Below are 18,856 nucleotides of genomic sequence, written 5' to 3'. Positions count from 1 at the left end.
CTCCTCTTCTTCATCTTTTGCAGCTTTCTGCAAAAAGTTTGGGGAAGATAATAGACCATGTCATCAGCAGCCATTGCATCAGCACCCCTGTTCCCTTTCAGACCTATTTGCATGCCCAGCAAGGGAAAAAGGGGAAGGAAGGAGCCACGATCAGGTGCACATGGAGCAGAAGGCAGAAGCAAAGGTTTAGGGAAGAAGAGGAAGCTACAGCCTTTCTCTGTGGCAACAATCCTTATGTGTCACAGGCCAAGCGAAGAAGTGAGCATGCCAGATTAGCGGGCGCCTTTGTTTTCTGGCATGGACTCCCATGCTTGAATATGATAGCGAGATACTCTATAGGCAAAACTTTCCTTTGGTATAAAGCAACACTGGAGAGAATTTAGCCAGTTGGATTTTTGCTTGTTAAAGCTACAATAACTCTTCTAGGAACCCCAGTGATGACGTTAAATTAGATTTGCCTGAAGGACAGGAAATGAATTCAGCAGAACACATCCCGATTACTTGGGCTCCTGCATTACATGTTTACAAGGAATGAGAGATTTGGCTTTGGGGGGGAGGTGAAGGGGCTAGGAATTGAGAGATGAAGGAGAAAACAAAGCTTTATTGCTGAGTCTCACTTTGAGAAAAATGGTTGAGCCTTGCAGCATACATCTCTCTATTACAGAGAAAGCAAATGTTGTGCTTTTCTGATATTGCTAGACTCCAGATCCCATCATCCCTGGCCATTGGCCATACTGGCTGGTGCAGATGGGAGCTGACAGCTGCCAGCCAGTTAGATGTCCTGCTTTAATATGTGCTCATCTCCACAGTAAACTGTTTGATATAGGATGGGGTAGGAGTTATCCTGCCCTGGGAGTAGTCCACATTGCTTTGCCTACTGCAGAAGAAAGTAGGGATGTTGGACTGTGAGCAGGGACCCTGGAACAGGGGAAGAGAATGGGTTAGAATCCAGCCTTTGTGTCCCCAGGTGTTGTTGGAATACAACTCCCATCATCCCTCGCTAGCAGGACCAGAGGTCAGGGATGATGGGAGTTGTAGTCCCACAAATGTATAGGGACCCTAGGTTGAGAAAGGCTGGGTTACACTGTTCCTGAAGACTAGTGGGGCTGAGTCGCTGCAGTAGTCAAGGTACTGTGATAAAAGAGAGACAGAGACGCAGAGCTCTAGGGTGCAGCAACTGACTCCACTGCAACATCTTACTCTCCTCCCATTCTTCCTCCATCCCATGCCTCCTGCGTTGTTGTTGTTTTAATTTTATGACCGTTCTAACCATATTTATATCATGTATCTATATATCTATATTCGCAAGGCACATCTAGGCTGCAGAAATGGATGGGAAAGAAGAGTACAGTAGGTGCCTTTTTAAAATCTGTTGTTATAAGTACCTGTATTAAAAGTAGTAGCAGTAGTAGTAATCTGCTCCCCGATTTATCAAGAGTATTTTGGGCAAACTATTTCAATGTTTTAATGCAGCCGTTTAAGCAGAGCAAGCACAGAAACCGCTTTGCACACACGCCTACTGTGTATAATATGACATACGTCTAGAATCCACCCCCTAGCTTGCCTTTCTGATACTCCTACCTCTTTAAGAGCTCGCCCCCTCCCTTTCTCCACCCCGCCCACCCCAGTGGAGCCGGAAAAGCGCAGCGAACCCTCCACTTTTTGAGAAGCAGTGACGCCTCTGGAGCTGCCATGGAACCAGGTATACTGTAGTTGATCCTTGCGTGGGAGGGGAAGCTGGATCAGGATCCGGGGTGGGTGGGGGAAACAACCTGGGAATTTGCGCCGCTTCCCCTTCGTGTGCTTTTAGAAGCGCCCTCTCTTTCCTAGAATCCCGTTTTATCCCAACACAACTTTCTGACGTTCCTTATCTTAGCATCCTTTCTCCCAAAGTGGAGCGAGCCTGTCCCGGCGCGAAATCGGTGTCAGTGCTGATGAAGGAAAGATTTAGTTATTTATTACTTCCGTTTGTATATTCGTGTATTTCTCTTTGCCCGGTAAGCCGTAAAACGGTGCAAGCAGAAAACCTGACGTGGTCTAGACCTGTGTGGGGGGGTCTCTTTTTTAAAAAGTGGAGCTGCTGGTCGAACTGCTCCTCCGGGACCCCCGAGTCTGCGGCGGAGTTTCCAGCCCCGAGGGAAGGGAGAGGCAGGCGCGGAGTGCTCAGCTTTCGTTTCTTCCTCGCCGCGTGTTCCCTGCAGGTGGCAATGTGTACGAAGAGGCGCCGGGCCACGGGCCGCCCCCCGACGGCCAGGGGATCGACGTTATAAACGGCCCTGTCCTGAATGGCCCTGAGGTTCAGGTAAGAAGCCCCTCCCACTCCCCAGCAAAGTATTCATAATGGATGGAAATTGTCTTTCAATGCGTTTAAGAATGCGATCAGTTCCGCACAGTGGTTAGAGAGTGTCAGACTAGGACCAGGTTTCGCATCCTCACTGGGCCATGGAGCTCGCTCACTCAGCCTAGCCTACTTCCCAGGGTTGTTGTGAGGATAACAGGGGCTTGCTTTCTTTGATGTGGAGCGGGGGAAAGCCCCTCCACATCAACATGCTAAAAATATTATGTTGGGCATGTATGCTGGCTCTTCAGCATGCATGCAAGAACACGTGCATACCACTTATTCTCAGCAGCCTAATAATAATACAGTGGTACCTTGGGTTAGGACGCGGGTGGCGCTGTGGGTAAAAGCCTCAGCGCCTAGGGCTTGCCGATCGAAAGGTCGGCAGTTCGAATCCCCGCGGCGGGGTGTGCTCCCGTTGTTCGGTCCCAGCGCCTGCCAACCTAGCAGTTCGAAAGCACCTCTGGGTGCAAGTAGATAAATAGGGACCGCTTACTGGCGGGAAGGTAAACGGCGTTTCCGTGTGCGGCTCTGGCTCGCCAGAGCAGCTTCGTCATGCTGGCCACGTGACCCGGAAGTGTCTTCGGACAGCGCTGGCCCTCGGCCTCTTGAGTGAGATGGGCGCACAACCCTAGAGTCTGTCAAGACTGGCCCGTACGGGCAGGGGTACCTTTACCTTTACCTTACCTTGGGTTAAGTACTTAATTCGTTCCGGAGGTCCATTTTTAACCTGAAACTGTTCTTAACCTGAAGCACTACTTTAGCTAATGAGGCCTCCTGCTGCTGCCGTGCCGCCAGAGCACGATTTCTGTTCTCATCCTGAAGCAAAGTTCTTAACCCAAGGTACTATTTTTGGGTTAGTGGAGTCTGTAACCTGAAGCGTCTGTAACCTGAAGTGTATGTAATCCGAGGTACCACTGTAATTCAAAAAACAGCCTTGGAATGGAGAACAGCCCTCTCTAGCAGTGCCTTCCTCACCCTAAGTCATGGCCTTTTTATTTATTTTAATAATAATAATAATTTATTACTTATACCCAGACCATCTGGCCGGGCCTCCCCAGCCACCCTGGGCAGCTTCCAACAGAATATTACAAACACGTTAAAACATCAAACATTTAAAACTTCCCTAAACATATTTATTGCATTTATATCCTGCTTTCTTGTCCAGGGAGCTCAAGGTGGTGAACATGGTTGACGGCCTCCTCATTTAATCCCCAAAACAACCCTGTGAGGTTGGTTAGGCTGAGAGGCAGAGACTAACTCAAGGTCACTCAGTGAGCTTCATGGCCAAGTGGGGCTTTGAAACCTGGTCTCCCAGCTCCTAGTCTGGCACTCTATCCACTACCTCACAGTGGCCCTCATTTCTTTCGCGCTCTCTCTGAGATGGGACATGGGTGGCGCTGTGGGTTAAACCACAGAGCCTAGGACTTGCTGATCAGAAGGTCGGCAGTTCAAATCCCCGCGACGGGGTGAGCCCCCATTGCTCGGTCCCTGCTCCTGCCAACCTAGCTGTTCGAAAGCACCTCAAAGTGCAAGTAGATAAATAGGTACTGCTCCAGCAGGAAGGTAAACGGCGTTTCCGTGCACTGCTCTCGTTTGCCATAAGCGGCTTAGTCATGCTGGCCACATGACCCGGAAGCTGTACGCCAATAAAGCCTCAGCCAATAAAGCGAGATGAGTGCCGCAACCCCAGTGTTCGCCACGACTGGACCTAATGGTCAGGGGTCCCTTTACCTTTACCTCTCTGAGATATGTGGCATGCTGGCTCTCTGCGAGTTTACCAGGGTGTTTCTCTTAACCCCCATGTGATTCTTCTGTCTTTAGCTGGATGACTTTGTGGGAGCTCACGCCGAGTACGACGAAGAGAAGGAAGAGAGCAAGTACTTCCGCCGCAAGCGCTTTGGTGTGATCAAGAACCTCTTGGCGGCCAGCCTGGGGGGGATGCTGACCTACGGGGTCTTTCTAGGTATGCTACACTTTCATCGTCTTCATCTCCTGCTGCTACCCATAGCCTAGTCTCCATCAGATGTTCATCTACCTGCAAGTCCAGCCGTACCTCTAGGTCAGGTGTGGCTAACTTTTTTCTGGTCATATTGATCCATTGCCAAGATTCTGGGGCAAAGTGTAAAAGTGGGTGTCGTGAAAACTGCAGTTCCCAGGGCTGCCTTCCGAAAAGACTTTCCCACCAGCTATTTTATATTTATTTTTGAAATAATTTGATCCCTGAAATCCCTGCCTAATCACCTCCCTTGGGAGGTTGTAGACTCTGTTTCATTGGAGATTTTTAAGCAGAGGTTGGATAGTTATCTGTCATGGATGGTTTAGCTGGGATTCCTGCATTGCAGGGGGTTGGACTAGATGACCGTTGGTGCCCCTTCCAACTCTACAATTTTATTATTCTATGATCTTCAAGGGCAGTAACTGTTAGTAATCCCCTATGGTTCAGATACATGGCTTGTATCCATTAGGAACTGTGCATCCAACATTGTGGACCTAATTTTGCAGAGTTGAGATCAGGCCCTTTTGAATTTCCTGTGCCGACTGAAGACTTTTTCAAAAATATATTGCATCAGGCATTTTAGCTGAATTCTGGTTTTATGATTTTAACAAGATTTATGTTTGCATTATATTGCGCTTCTTGTACATCACTTAGAAGTCGTTGAAATTAAGTGGTATATAAATGGTTGAAATAACGATGTCTCAAGGCAACTTGCAGCTTCCAAATTTAGTGGTATAGTGAGGCATGGAAGGACCAGGCAGCTGGATGGGAAACTCCAGGATCTGTTGGCTAAAGTGGATGATTAGCAGGACTCCACCACCAAAAGGGGGGTTATAGCCTGCTGAGATGTAGAGCAGATACAGGTTGACAACCATTTGGAATGGACCGATGTTTCTGCATCTCTCAATACTAGAAGCTGGAGCCATCCAATTAAGTTGAATATTGGAAGACAAAAGGAAGTACTTCCTCATACTGTGTATAATTAAACTCTGGAATTTCTACCACAAGATGTAGTGATGGCCACCATGTTGGATGGCTTTCAAAGGAGATTAAACACATGAATGGAGGATAAATGTATCTGTGGCCACTAGCCATGATGGCTACATAACTACCTCCAGGACTAGAGGCAGCATGTTTCTGAATAGCGTTTCTGGGAAGGCGAGTAGAGAAGTGCTCTTGTGCTCATGTTCTGCTCATGGCCTTCCCAGAGGCCACTACAGGAAAGGGGATGCTGGGCTAGATGAGCCTTTGGTCTGATCCGGATGAGCTCTTTTTGTGTTCTTGCCTGTCTGTTTCTTGTGGTTCGGTTCCCTATCTTTGTTTTCAGCGGCTGATCCAGTCCTGTGACAGCTCAGTGCTTTTCCTGTGGTTCTGAACACAGCTATTGTTCAGCTTAGGGCATGATGCCATGTGTTCCTTAGATACCGCCACAATTGTTACGATTGCAGTATTTCTGGTCTCTAAACCAGGATTGCAACATCTGCTTGGGTGAAACCTTTATTTCCTCTTTCAGTTGAAGCTGAAGTTGCAACCCAAGAGAAAAGTGTTGGTTTGCTGTGATAAAATTAAATCCGAAATGGTGACCTGTTGCAAACTTAAATCTCTAGTGGTGATTCGTTGCATGGAGCACACCCGTTACTTCATAAAATGGAGGAAAGTGCTACTTTGTAGTTCGTAAAGACCCTTTGGGATTGCAGATGTTGATTTGCTTGGTTTTTAGGGGCTCAGTCCACCAAACAACACTGTTTTGAAACTTGTCTTCACTTCCATGGTCCTTGTACATGGTAATTAATGGGAGGCAACACTGATGTTTAGGGAACTGCATGTGTATCTTTATGTGGGAGCGCTAAAAATATGCTGCCTTCCTCACAAGGGCATTCTGGTGGCATAGTCCCAGAGGGAACACTATCTGTTTTCATTTTCATTTTGCACATTTGATTCAGATCAAAAGGTTTTGGACCTTACCTTGTTGTGAAGGAGCAGGACGTGCAAGTTGCTTCCTACTATTCCTCTGCAGCAGAATAACAGAATAGCATCATCCTGCCAATCTAGTGGCAGGGAAGAGAAGCAGCTCATGATGCTTGACATCCTGATGAAACCTGGGCCTCTGCCTCAGCTTCCAAGAGTATATGAAAACGGGTGTCTTTTTAACGATTTCAACCACTTGGTCCTGTTGGATGGTGTGGGTCTCAGTGTGGTGTTGAACTCATTGAGGAAGCAAGCAGAGGGACCCTGGACAAGTCAGCTCTGTTTCTGAACATGACTATATCTTGCAGCCCTGGTGCAATCTCTGAATATTCCCTACCGCTTGGAGAGAAGAGCCTTCATCAGCCACTGTTAGCTTTTCCCCCCTTGGAGCTAGTCTAGCAGTGTGGTACCTGTACTGGGGGACGTGGGTGGCGCTGTGGGTAAAAGCCTCAGCACCTAGGGCTTGCCGATCGAAAGGTCGGCGGTTCGAATCCCCGCGGCGGGGTGCGCTCCCGTTGTTCGGTCCCAGCACCTGCCAACCTAGCAGTTCGAAAGCACTCCCGGGTGCAAGTAGATAAATAGGGACCGCTTACCAGCGGGAAGGTAAACGGCGTTTCCGTGTGCGGCTCTGGCTCGCCAGAGCAGTGATGTCACGCTGGCCACGTGACCCGGAAGTGTCTCCGGACAGCGCTGGCCCCCGGCCTCTTGAGTGAGATGGGCGCACAACCCTAGAGTCTGTCAAGACTGGCCCGTAAGGGCAGGGGTACCTTTACCTTACCTGTACTGAACAAGGTTGTGCCAACTCTTAAGTGCCCCTGTCATCTGCCCTAGGCTTGCTGCAGATGCAGCTCATCCTGCACTATGACGAGACGTACCGAGAGGTGAAATACAGCAACCTGGAACTACAGAACATTGATAGCAAGATGCTGATGGGCATCAATGTCACACCTATTGTTGCCCTGTTCTACACTCCGATGCTCATCAGGTATTCCTCTGCTCTGACTTCCTGATCACCCCCTCTGAATACTTTTCATGCTATTCATACTTTTTTTGTTGGGGGGTGGAGCTGTGCCTGGAATACAAATTTTGGGTGCGCCCATGCAAGGGGTTTTCTCGTAGACTTCTCACACTTTACCCTGCCAAAAGTGGGCGAAAACATGACAAGAGATGGGGGGAATGCACCTTCTGAAGCATGGAAGATTATGTAGCTTATAGTACAAGGACAATCAGTGGGCAGTGCTAAAAACCCTCAGTGTGGACGCACCATTCTTTTGGAAGGGGTGAAAAAACCTGAATCCTGTGTCCTGATGTAGCTAGAACACAAGTAATCTCACAGTTGTAAGAACATTTCGCCCTGCCCAGAACACAGACCTCGTTTTTTCTGTCTTTCCAGATTCTTTGGCACCAAATGGATGCTGTTCTTGGCCGTGGGTGTCTACACACTCTTTGTCTCCACCAACTACTGGGAACGCTACTATACCTTGGTGCCATCGGCCGTGGCCATCGGGGCTGCCATTATACCTCTCTGGGCCTCCATGGGCAATTATGTCACCCGGTGAGCCTGTTGCAGAAGGGAAAGACACTAGATTGAAAGACCTCCCCCGAGTGTCTTTGCATGGCCCTTACCATACATAAGTACCATTCTGGTCACTTAGCGACTCTCCTTAACAATATTGTGAATTCCCAACCAGTGTTGGCATTGAGATGCTTCATCGTCAGTGTGGTGAATGGGTTTTGGGTGTTCTGGTTGCACCAACCTGCAGAAGCATTTCTTGGCAGCTTCCATGGGAGGAGGAGTTTTACGGCAGGTATAAGGAGCATGTGGCCCTCCAGATGTCCTTAGACTCTTGCTCCCATCATCCACAGCCAGCATAGGGGTGGTGGGAGCATCTCACAGCATACATAAACATACAGTCATACCTCAGAAGTTAAACACCTTGCGAGACAAACGTTTTGGCTCCCCAATGCTACAAACCTGGAAGTGATTGTTCCAGTTTGCGAACGTTCTTTGGAACCTGAATGTCCATTGTGGTTTCTGCAGCTTCCAATTTGCTGCAGCCGATTGGAAGCCATGCCTTGGTTCACGAACGTTTTGAAAGTCAAACGGATTTCCGGAACGGATTCCATTCGACTTCTGAAGTATGGCTGTACTGACCTTCGTTTTTGACTTATTATGCTTTTATTGTATGGTTTTCATTCGGTCGTGCTTTGATGTATTTTTGTGATGTATCAGTGTATACATATTTCTTTTATAAATGAATAAAGCAAATAAATCTGGAGTGCCACAGGCCCCCTACCCTGTCCCAGAGTGTGTCCTGGAGAGAGCAGGTGGGCAGCTGGTTGCACTCACCTGGTCATCTGATATGTTCGACTTGCCTCAACAGGATGGCACAGAAGTACTATGAATATGCGAACTACAAGTTGGAACATGTCCAGGAGCAGCAAAGGGCACCACGTGGGGCCTACAACTCCTACATTGTTGGCTTCCAGACTGTCTTTTATGCCATCTTCTATGTGAGAGCTCTATTAAAAGGGTTTTTCCCATGCACCTTTGGGTGGAGTGGGATGTGTGTGTATTCCCCATTGTCTCTCCTTGTCTGTTGGGAAATGGCAGCCCTCAGTGATATAGTTCAGTGAGGAGACACCCTCTCACTCTCTGCACATGTTGGGTTTCTCTCTCTCTCCTGCCCACGGTTGGTTTATCTTGCATTCTCTCTCGCCCTGTTTTCCAGCTGAGCTTTGTCTGTGCCCAGTTTCCCATGTTTTTCTTCATAAAGGGGCACCTCTCTGATTTGAACCACACTCTCTTCAGCGTACAGCACTGCGGTGAGTATCCTGGCTGAGGGGCTGTAGCTCAGTGGGTAGAGCATCTGTCTTGCATGCAGAAGAGGTGTTTTGCTGGCTGACTTGCTGTAAGGTAGCCGTTTACCTCCATTTAGCTCCTTGAGAAAATGGAGTTTAATGTAAGTTGCCTCTCTGAGATCTTGGGGGTGGGGCAAATTGAAGGAGGACTTTGTTGTAAAGTTACCTGACTATGTATTGGGAGGAGGTTGGGTAACCAAACAAAATCACCTGTGCAGTTAATGAAAAAGATGAATGGGGAAAATAGGGGGATGGAGGGATTTGGAGAAATTTATTTGGGAGTGTCTTGGAGCAAGTGAGTCAGTGAATGGTCTAGGCCTTCCCAACTGCTGGCTCCAGCCTCATCCATTGGCATGCATCTTCCTACTGTCCATACATAGCCACCTCTGGGCAATAAGTGTCCCCACCCCTGCCCTTTATACGCATGATCCTAATCTTTGGGGACCCTTTCCCAACTAGGCCTGTGGTCTCTGAAAGTGCTGGGTTTTTTCCTTGCAGGGACCAAGAGCCATGGGATTCTCACAGGGTTCAACACCACAGTTCTGCAGAAGCTGCCACGCAGCAATGAGCTCATCACGGTGGAGAGTGTGCTCATGGGAGTGGCCTTCCTCTCCATGCTCCTGGTATGAAGCTAGGGACAAAAAAGCACAAGGGCAAAGGCATGGATTAACTCACCCTGCTTGTGGTCATCATGAAATCAGTAGTAAAAGCAATACATTCTGCAACCCAGATTCCTCTGCCCCTAAAATGTGTACACAGTTGGCAGGTAAATCACATAAAAAGCAAATGTGTTCATTGTGCACGTGATAGGGCAATCCTCTTGAACCCCCTACATACATAAGAAGAGCCTGCTGGATCAGGCCAGTGGCCCATCTAGTCCAGCATCCTGTACTCACATAGGCTAACCAGATGCCTATGGAAAGCCTGCAAGCAGGACATGGGCATAACAGCACAGTCATCTCCTGCTGTTTCTAGCACCTGGTATTCAGAAGGATATTGTCTCTTGACAGTAAAGTTTGTGTGGCTGCATTCTAGGCAGGTTGAGGAATATGTCCCAGTTGGAAACATAACTATGGATCAGTGCATTGACCTGTATATCTGCAGCAGCCACACACTAGGATTGCCTCTGTCTTTACCTAGCTGGGTATGGGTGCTCCAACTGTATGGGCTGGAGCATAGGGTAAGCGTTGTTGTTGCTGCTGCTGCTGCTGCCACATGGATTGTGGACCCAGGTAAGAGCTTTCAAGTGGTACTACGTAAAGATACAGCCATATCAAAACTGTCCCTTAACATAGGTGGAAATGAGGTTAAATGAGATGTACAAAATCTCTGGTCTATGTAAATGTGATCCATTTCTTTATTTTACGCTGCAAGGGGCAGAATTAATATGGATACTGGGTTGCCATTGAAAACATCAGCCCCATGTCGAGTTCTCTTTGCCCCATCTGTAATACTCAGACTTCTGATGTCATCTTGTTTCATATTTCTCTGCCTCACATCATTGGCTGCTGCTGATGTGTATGTTTGGCAGGGGAGGTGATGGGACAATGCAGGAAATTATGCTTAAACATTCCCAGCAGGGATGGGGAATCTGTGGCCCTCCTTATAATTTGTGGACTGTAGCTTCCATCATCCCTGACCATTGGCCATGCTGGCTGGGGCTGAGTTCTGCCCCCATTCCTCCTTTTAACAAGGAGAGTACAGGGAGAGCTCTGGTCATTTTTGCCCACCTTCTGATATCTCAGTGCCACACATTTCTGTTTTCACAGGTGTTGCTTCTGTGTGGCTCAGCCTATCGCCCCACAGAGGAGATAGATTTGCGCAGCATTGGCTGGGGCAACATCTTCCAGCTGCCTTTCAAGCACATGCGGGACTACCGCCTGCGCCACCTCATTGTCTTCTTCATCTACAGTGGATTTGAGGTGGTCTTCTTCTGCACTGGCTTCACCCTGGTAATGCGAAGTCCTCTCAGGTTTGGAGACAAGAAGGGCTGGGCACCCAAGTACCTCTGTGCTAACCAAAAGGTCCTTCCTCTCCACTTCCCAGAACTATGGTGTCTGCTCCATTGGCCTGGAGCGCATGGCGTACATCCTCACCGCTTATGGACTCTCCTCTGCTGTCTGCTCCACCCTGGGTCTCTCTATGTTGTGTCTGCCTCGCCAAGTTCCCCTGCTTGCCGGAGCATCGGTCCATGCCATCCTCTTGATCGGCCTCTTCTGCTGGGCACCTCAGGCCCGTAGCTTAGGCGAAGAAGCCCTGCTCTACCTGGTAGCTGCACTCTGGGGTCTTGGCAGTGCCCTCAACAAGACAGGCCTCAGCTGTGAGTAAAACAATACCCCTTTGGTGTCGGAGCCTTATACCAAGTCAGATCATTAGTCTGTCTACTTCACTATTGTCTATGGCAGTGTTTCCCAAACTTGGGTCTCCCGCTGGTTTTTTTTAACTACAATCCCCACCATCCCTGACCACTGGTCCTGCTAGCTAGGGATGATGGGAGTTGTAGTCCAAAAATAGCTGGAGACCCAAGTTTGGGAAACCCTGGTCTACAGTGACAGGCAGCAATTCCCAAGGCTTTCAGCCACAGTTCTCCCCCATCCTACCTGGAGATGCCTGGGATTGAACCTGGGACCTTCTGCATGCGAAGCAGAGGCTGCAAACAGTGCTTGCACTTGGTGTAGTAGCTGTTGTACCTTCCATAGACTAGGACAGGAGTAGCCAATGCTGTGCCCTGCTGTTGGACTCTCAACTCCCATCAGCCCCAGCTAGCATGGTCAATCATCAGGGATGATAGGAGTTGGGAGTCCAACAACATCTGGAGGACATCACCTTGGCTTCCTCTGGACTAGGAGGTACAGCAAGCTGAGCTGGACAATACCATGGTAACAACAACTCTCTGAAATAGTGTGATAGATGCTTGTTACCTGGAAGAGGCTCAATTCTAACTGCTTGAACGGCAGGTAGTGTATTCTGTGAACTTCAGTCTCCCTTGACGGTGTCATTGATCACTAGTAGAGCAAAATAATGGGCTTGTTCACACATGGCACTCAACACAGATGCAAGTGGTTTCTCCATCTGTACAAGTGTCTATGTGAAACACTGTATGCTTGTTGATCTATTGTGTACACAGCTGAACATGACATGTCAACAACTGTGTGTTTACATGCATTATAGACTGGTCATGCGTGAGCACCCCTAGTAACTGCCCCCAAGATATTTTTCCATGGTTTGTTACACATTTTGGAGGGGACCATTTTATAAGATGCATTGTTTTCCTAACCTTTCATACTAGTCTGTACTGAGAACAGCGGAAATAATGCAGCGGTGTAGCACCTTAGAAGACTTCACACATTTGTTATGGCATAAGATTTATTGGATTACATTCTGCTTCTTCATAATCATGAAGGGTTATCAGGTCCGTGTGTGTGTTCGCGCGCACGCTCACGGACATGCGCATACACACACACACACTCACATATGGGTGAAGGGCGATTGTGAAGAATAAGATAGGCAATGAAAGCTAATAGTCTCTGAATCTAGTTGCTGCATCCCTGTTCCCTGCCCTTTCCCTACAGCACTCCTGGGCATACTTTATGAAGACAAGGAGCGTCAGGACTTCGTCTTCACCATATATCACTGGTGGCAAGCCATAGCCATCTTCGTTGTTTATCTCTGGTCTGGACTGCCCATGAAGGTGAGTGGGAAGTCTGGCACAGCATGAATTCTTTGACCTCTCTGGCTCTTGGTGGCATATGAAGATGACTTTGAAAGGAGGAGAGTTCCTCTGGCCTGGGGATAATAAGAGAATAAATCTAAAGCCTGTAGTGTTGTGAAGGAACTTGAAGGAATGAGCAGAAAGGGTTAATGGAATGGCGCCTAGGTGATAGTTCTCCTTTGCCCAGGTCATATTTGCAGAACTGACCTTTGTGTGAACTGACGGACTCTCTTCCTTCTAGGCCAAGTTATCCATCGTGCTCGCTACTCTGGTAGCTGCAGTAATATCTTACCTGTGGATGGAGCGTAAAGTCACCCAGATGATCCCTCATCGCCTCCCCAAAATTCCCAAGCCCCGTCACAAGGTGCGGGGCTACCGCTACATGGACGATGACAACTCTGACGAGACTGGCTCTGAGAAGGAAGAGGATAAGGAGAGCGACTCCTCTGAGGAAGAGGCAGAAGGGGAGGAACCCAGTGGCCTCCGTGATCGACCTCGCCGAAGGAACAGATGTTCCTATGAGCAGGCCTTGGGAGGGGAAGGGGGAGAGAATGTGGGCTAGTGCCTGCCCTTTTCTCACCTGTCTGGGTTGCGACATGACTCTCAGGTGCCTTTGGCATCAGCCTCTCTCCATCGCTTGAATCCTCTTTCTGCCATGTTTCAACTTTGTTGGGACCACAGGCTGTGTTTGAGCCATTTCCTTACCTCGCTCCTGACACTTCAGCTACAGTTGGAAGAGAGTGAAGCTTCAAAGGCACACTTCCTGACAAAAGTTCTTCACGCCTCCACTGCCTAATATGTGGCAGGAATCGTAATCTCCAGCTTCAGACTGTGGGTGGTACAATTTATCCAGGCATCTCCCCATGGAAAAGTTTAGGTGGATTGTGAGAAATACGTACAAGGTACAAAATGTCAATGCTTTAGATGCGTAAGCCCCTGGAGGTTGGGAGAAGGGGGATTACGGTACATCGAACTTTTCTTAGTCTTTAGAAACAAATGGCAGTAAAGTCTTGGTACATTTCCATAAGTTCTTTTACTGTGTAGGTTGGCTCCTGAAGGTGTTTCTGTGGCCTATCACAGTTGGCCCTATTGCTGGTGGGTATTCTCTCTCTCTCTGATAATATGCAAGTTTACCCACTAAAGACCTTGCAATAAAATTGATCCTGCTCATTTGACACCCAGTGCTCACATGATAAACCAATAAAGAACCTTGTCTTCAACTGTTGATAAATTGTACTCAGCATAAAAGTTGACTGGCAGCAGCTGTGTGTCAGCTGTCTTACTTAGCAGGAACTTCCAACTGCACAGTTCCTGAGCACTATGCATGCAGTGATTGCTCTCTGGTTGTAAGCCAGGGCCCAATTTAGACCATGAGGTCTATTTTCCCCAAACTACACTCACCTGCCCCACACCTGATGTCAGCTGCAGGGCAGGTAAAGATGCAACATGATTGGCTGTATGACTTGGGTTCTCCATGAGGAACTTCTACAGTCACACGCTGCAAAGGGCAGCTTTTCCATCTCTGTGTGTAGTGCTTGGGAAGTGCTGAGTGCAGGACATGGGAAGCACTTTGCACATCACTGACTGGCTGCCAGCTGCTTGGGAAGTGATGTGCAAGGAGGCTTTGACAGGTGTCAATCATCTGGAGATTTCAGGTTGCCTTGTGGGTTTGACAACCCTAGTAAGGAGAGAATCTTGGTTAGCTTCCTCAAGCTTAGACTTTGAATCCTGAACTGGGGGGCAGAGGGGAGCTTGGCAGGGCATTGTGGGCACCATGGCATCTGCAGGGACCATGTTGGCAAAGCCGGATGAAGGCAACACTGAGCTAGGTATTCCAGTGGCCTGAAGGGATGCAAGACAGCGTCCTGTCTTCTTGGTGCAAGGACCCAAGTTTAATCCTCGGCATAACACTGGCAGTCGAAAGGAAATCAGGCAATACTGTACATATTTGGGGCAGGGAAGAAGTAGGGGCACTGTGGAAAGAACATCCTCCCCAAGGCAATCTCTTGAGTTGGGTACGTGTGCAGAGGTGAGGTTCAAACGCAAATCTTCATTGCTCATCGTGCCTCAGACAGTGAGCCACTGGGAGCACCAGGAATATTTTTGATTGTAAAGGATCCCCTCCCCCACTTTCTCTGATCCTTAAGATCAGACCCTATTTTTATATGCTCCAGTTCCCTCAAAACCTGTTTTTATCATTTTTAATATGCCTTTATACTACTGTTTTACTGGTTTTGTATTTTTGTTTTAGTTGTTTATAGTGTTTCTACATTGTATAATTCAACACTGTATATATTTTTAAATGGTGGAACTGTTTCTAAATGATTTTAAATAAAATACATTGCTAAAGGTTCGCTTGAAGCAAACACCTTAAGAGATGCAGAAAATATATTTCAATGAAAGGATAATTTTTCCAAACCTAGGGATCCTTATAAAATTATTTGGGATTGAGGAATTCTCATTGAAAGGCACATCTATGTTTTACATCTGTGTAGGTGTGACAGGCATGGGAATCCTGAGAGACCAAAAAGTTGGCAACTCAAGTAGAGAGGAAGGAGCCAACCCTCATTTCTCTTCTGTGCCTCCAGCTGTCCTACCCCAGCTTTCCTTCAGCCGCATTCTCTTGGAGTTCTTCCCTCCGCTCCCCTATTAACTGCCCCTTGTCCTTTTGTGACATCAGAGGCAGTCTGTAGATAACAGTATCAGCACAGCCTCCCTGAGCCTGAAAATTCTGGGGACACCTCAGCAGTAATTTTTTCAACTATTAAAAATATTTACAGCCCACTCTTCATGTTTGCTGATATGGGTGAGGCAGGTCTCATAATAAACTCAGGTGTTTGATCTTCCATTATCTGTCTTTGAATAAAAAGATAGAATAGACACTACAGGTTGAGGTATATAGAAAAATATTTACCTGCTAACTTCCACAGGTTTCATCTGTTCATGAATATCCACCAGTTTCCTTTCACATGCATACACTCACATGACCATATTTGAAACCTTCCATACAGAGAGAGAGAGAGAGACATAAGAAGAAGAAGAAGAAGAGTTTGGATTTGATATCCCGCCTTTCACTCCCCTTAAGGAGTCTCAAAGCGGCTAACAATCTCCTTTCCCTTCCTCCCCCACAACAAACACTCTGTGAGGTGAGTGGGGCTGAGAGACTTCAGAGAAGTGTGACTGGCCCAAGGTCACCCAGCAGCTGCATGTGGAGGAGCGGAGACGCGAACCCGGTTCCCCAGATTACGAGACTACCGCTCTTAACCACTACACCACACTGCCATAAGCTAACCAACATCCATGAATAATTCCAGCAGACACGTTCACTCATATTTCACTCTGCATTCACGTTCAAGCAGAGTGGCCCAGCGGAAGCGTGGTCAGTTTGGGACAGTTTGGGATCAAAAATGGTTCCAGGTCTGTCTTCCTGTGCTGATCTATGTACGTGCCTGGTTGGTACACTTATGAACATTTAACATATATCTAAGACCTCAAAATTCTTATCACAGAATGGCAGTTTAGGGTTTGCCAACAAATGTCTGAGTGTACATTTGACTACTATGTTTTGTGTGAGGATTCTAGTACTACAGGTAACATTCTACATCTGGGCAGCCCAGATCCTGCCAGTGTAGTAATCTCAGCTACAGAAATGTAATTGAGTAGAAGAGCCTTCCTAAAAAATATGGGGGGGAAACCAAAACACACAACTGAAAACAAAAATCATAAACACTTAGAAACAGCAGCAACTTTCGGCAATGAAATGGCCATTCTTAGTCGATTGGACTGGAGTGTCAGACCGGAAATGAATTCAAACTCAGCCATTCTGTTAGAATCTCCTTTTTGAAGTAAGACAACTTTCCAGTTTGTTACAGAATATCCAGGGAGACCAAAATTCTCCCATCGGTGGTTTCTGAGTGTCACCATTTTTTTAACGTTTGGTTCGTTTCCTTCCATGTATTGACTGATATCTTGCATTGAAACAACCCAGTTTGGCTTATGTAGATAACTGTCAGAAGTGGCCTTCTGCTGTGTTTCCTCTTCCTAAGAATAACAACGCTATTCGCTCTTTAAAGGAAAAAAAAAAGTCAATAGGAGGCGGGGGGAGGGAGGAGACAGATGATGCTTAACTAGACCGTGCTCGCTTTCCTCCCATCCACGTGTCCCCTCCTTAGGCTGCCGGGAAGCAGAGTCCTTCCTCTTTTGCTGAGGACTACGACCCCCACAATGCACTTCGGCAGGCACTGCGCAAGCGCATGAGGTGACCTCAAAGGCCCTCCGCTGCCTAGAGGCTTCCGGGAAGTATAGTTCGGAGCTGCGCGGCGTCTGCGGCGCAGTACGCCGCGGCGGACTCCATCCCCCAGCATGCTTTGTGGAGAGGAGGCGACGGCGTGAGGGCAAGCCGACGGCGCGGGGTCAGCCAGTCACGTGCAGTACGAGGTGCGTGTGCCGTTGATGCTAGAGGAGGAGGAGACGGAGACGACGACGACGAAGAAGAAGACGACGACGGTGGAGGCGGAGGCTGCCGCTGCTGCTGCCGCCGCTGTTTCCGCCGCTGTTGCTCTGGCTGCGCTGCGCGGGGGCTGTTTTCGTCGCTCTCCGCGGCTGGGCCCGCAGCGCGCGCCAGGGAAGCCCCCGAGCCGCTCGGCCGGGCGACGGCAGCACCATCGGCAGCATGAGCGACAACGATGACATCGAGGTGGAGAGCGACGTGAGTCTCTCGCGGCGCTTCCTTCCCGGCCTTTGCTCGGAGTCGGTGCGCCGACAGGGTCTCTCTCTCTCTCTCTCTCTGCCCGTCTGTGTGTCTCTCATTGCAGGGAGAGAAGCCGAGGTCTCCGCCCCCGGTGCTTATCTCTTCACAGGCCTCGCTTCCCGGCCCCCACCCGGCTCCTCAGGCAGAGAGAGAGGCCCGGCGGCCGGAGCCCCTGCCCGGGTTGGCGGGGAGGGGGAGGAGCAGCAGCGGGGTGTGTGTGTTTGTGTGTGTTGTTGGCAGGCGCCTCGTCCTGGCCCGCAGTCTCGCCTGAAGGGGGAGGAAGAGGGGCGGGGGGCGGCTGCGTCTGGGGTCGGAGAGACAGACAGACACCTGTTTGGGAGAGATTGTGGCGGTGGCGAGGCTGGAGCTGCTCCCGGGCTGGGCTCCAGGGGAGGAGACTTTTATCTAGGCCTCGTGCAGCTTGGCTGGGTAGTGATGGTGGTGCTTGGAGGTGGGGGGAGGCGAAGGGATTAGAGGGGGAAGCAAAGGACGAGGTGCTCAGAGGTTTTTTTTGGGGGGGGGCGACTGTGGGCTGAAGGCCAAGAGTGGAGAGTGGAAAATCTGGGGCAGGGAGCAGCCATTGTCGTGTTGAATATAGATGGTTCGCAGCAAAGGCCGAAACCACAATTTTGCAGTGGGGCGAGGAGGATTGGCTGTGATGGGAACCCTGGCAGTTTCACCCTTGAAGCTACATCTCACCTCCCAGGCCAGGCATGTGATGGAATCATATACTGCAGAGGGGAATTGCCTACATTGGCAGAAAGCATATAGCACTATTTATTTCCTTGGGAGCCTGGAAGAGGCGAAGACACGCTGTCTGGAGGAGCAGGGGATTTAGAGAAAAGACATCCACAATCGGGGGTGGGTGTTTTAAAATGTATATCCCTGGTCTGTAGCCTTATCTTTCAGGGCAGCAAAGTGCACTGTCTTTGAAAGGCCTCTTTGGGGCTTCGAAGGGTTTTCTGCTTGCAGGATGCTGCATGCTGAAGGTTCCAAGAGGGTTGTGGAAGAGCCCCCCTCCTGCTGCTGCTGCCAGGGGATTTAATGAGCGAGAAGCTGGGAATTCTCTTATTTTGGTGTTTAATCTCCTTAGTGGATTATAGTGGAAATGCTGGCCTCTACAGAAAACTTCCACAAAGCAGCTTACTCTGACTCAGTTGTTGAATATTTAATTTTTATATATGTGTGTGTGTGTGCTACTTGGATGTGCTTTCTAGCATCCCTAGC

The 18,856-nt window shown here is 48.8% G+C and overlaps 2 protein-coding genes and 1 long non-coding RNA gene across 4 annotated transcripts in view; 2 read left to right on the top strand and 1 right to left on the bottom strand.

Annotated features, from left to right (window-relative positions):
- Window positions 1-18,856, top strand: part of MAX (MYC associated factor X) — a 703,696-nt gene that overhangs the window by 667,830 nt on the left and 17,010 nt on the right. The window contains exon 2 of the mRNA XM_083444472.1: window positions 16,239-17,587. Within this exon, the coding sequence (XP_083300598.1) occupies window positions 17,552-17,587 (36 nt within the window). The 5' untranslated portion in view covers window positions 16,239-17,551. The remainder of the gene's footprint in view (window positions 1-16,238; window positions 17,588-18,856) is intronic.
- Window positions 1,619-15,245, top strand: UNC93B1 (unc-93 homolog B1, TLR signaling regulator). Of its 2 annotated transcripts, XR_014511991.1 has the most exons (13): window positions 1,620-1,702; window positions 2,202-2,302; window positions 4,163-4,304; window positions 7,137-7,290; window positions 7,699-7,860; window positions 8,690-8,819; window positions 9,038-9,131; window positions 9,666-9,790; window positions 10,937-11,119; window positions 11,214-11,487; window positions 12,740-12,858; window positions 13,121-14,534; window positions 14,569-15,245. XR_014511991.1 is itself a non-coding variant. In XM_083443320.1 (12 exons), the coding sequence occupies exons 1-12, from the start codon at window positions 1,693-1,695 to the stop codon at window positions 13,439-13,441; spliced, it is 1,815 nt and encodes a 604-aa protein (XP_083299446.1). In that variant the 5' UTR covers window positions 1,619-1,692; the 3' UTR covers window positions 13,442-15,245. The 2 variants fall into 2 exon arrangements, 1 of the variants encoding a protein (XP_083299446.1); XM_083443320.1 differs by having other exon boundaries at window positions 1,619-1,702; window positions 13,121-15,245.
- On the bottom strand, window positions 12,490-13,594 carry LOC310679387. The gene is made up of 2 exons (XR_014512212.1): window positions 13,460-13,594; window positions 12,490-12,953 (listed from the first exon to the last, which is right to left on the bottom strand). It is a non-coding gene; the product is annotated as an uncharacterized lncRNA (long non-coding RNA).

This window comes from Podarcis tiliguerta, assembly GCF_965153285.1.
Source record: "Podarcis tiliguerta genome assembly, chromosome: 1".
NCBI classification, from domain to species: Eukaryota; Metazoa; Chordata; class Lepidosauria; order Squamata; family Lacertidae; genus Podarcis; species Podarcis tiliguerta.
This window is presented reverse-complemented; position numbering and strand designations above follow the sequence as displayed.

Coding starts and splice junctions, on each gene's coding strand:
- UNC93B1 (XM_083443320.1), top strand. Junction 9,132..9,665: donor CTTCAGCGTACAGCACTGCG/GTGAGTATCCTG, acceptor TTTTCCTTGCAG/GGACCAAGAGCCATGGGATT. Junction 11,120..11,213: donor TCTGCACTGGCTTCACCCTG/GTAATGCGAAGT, acceptor TCCACTTCCCAG/AACTATGGTGTCTGCTCCAT.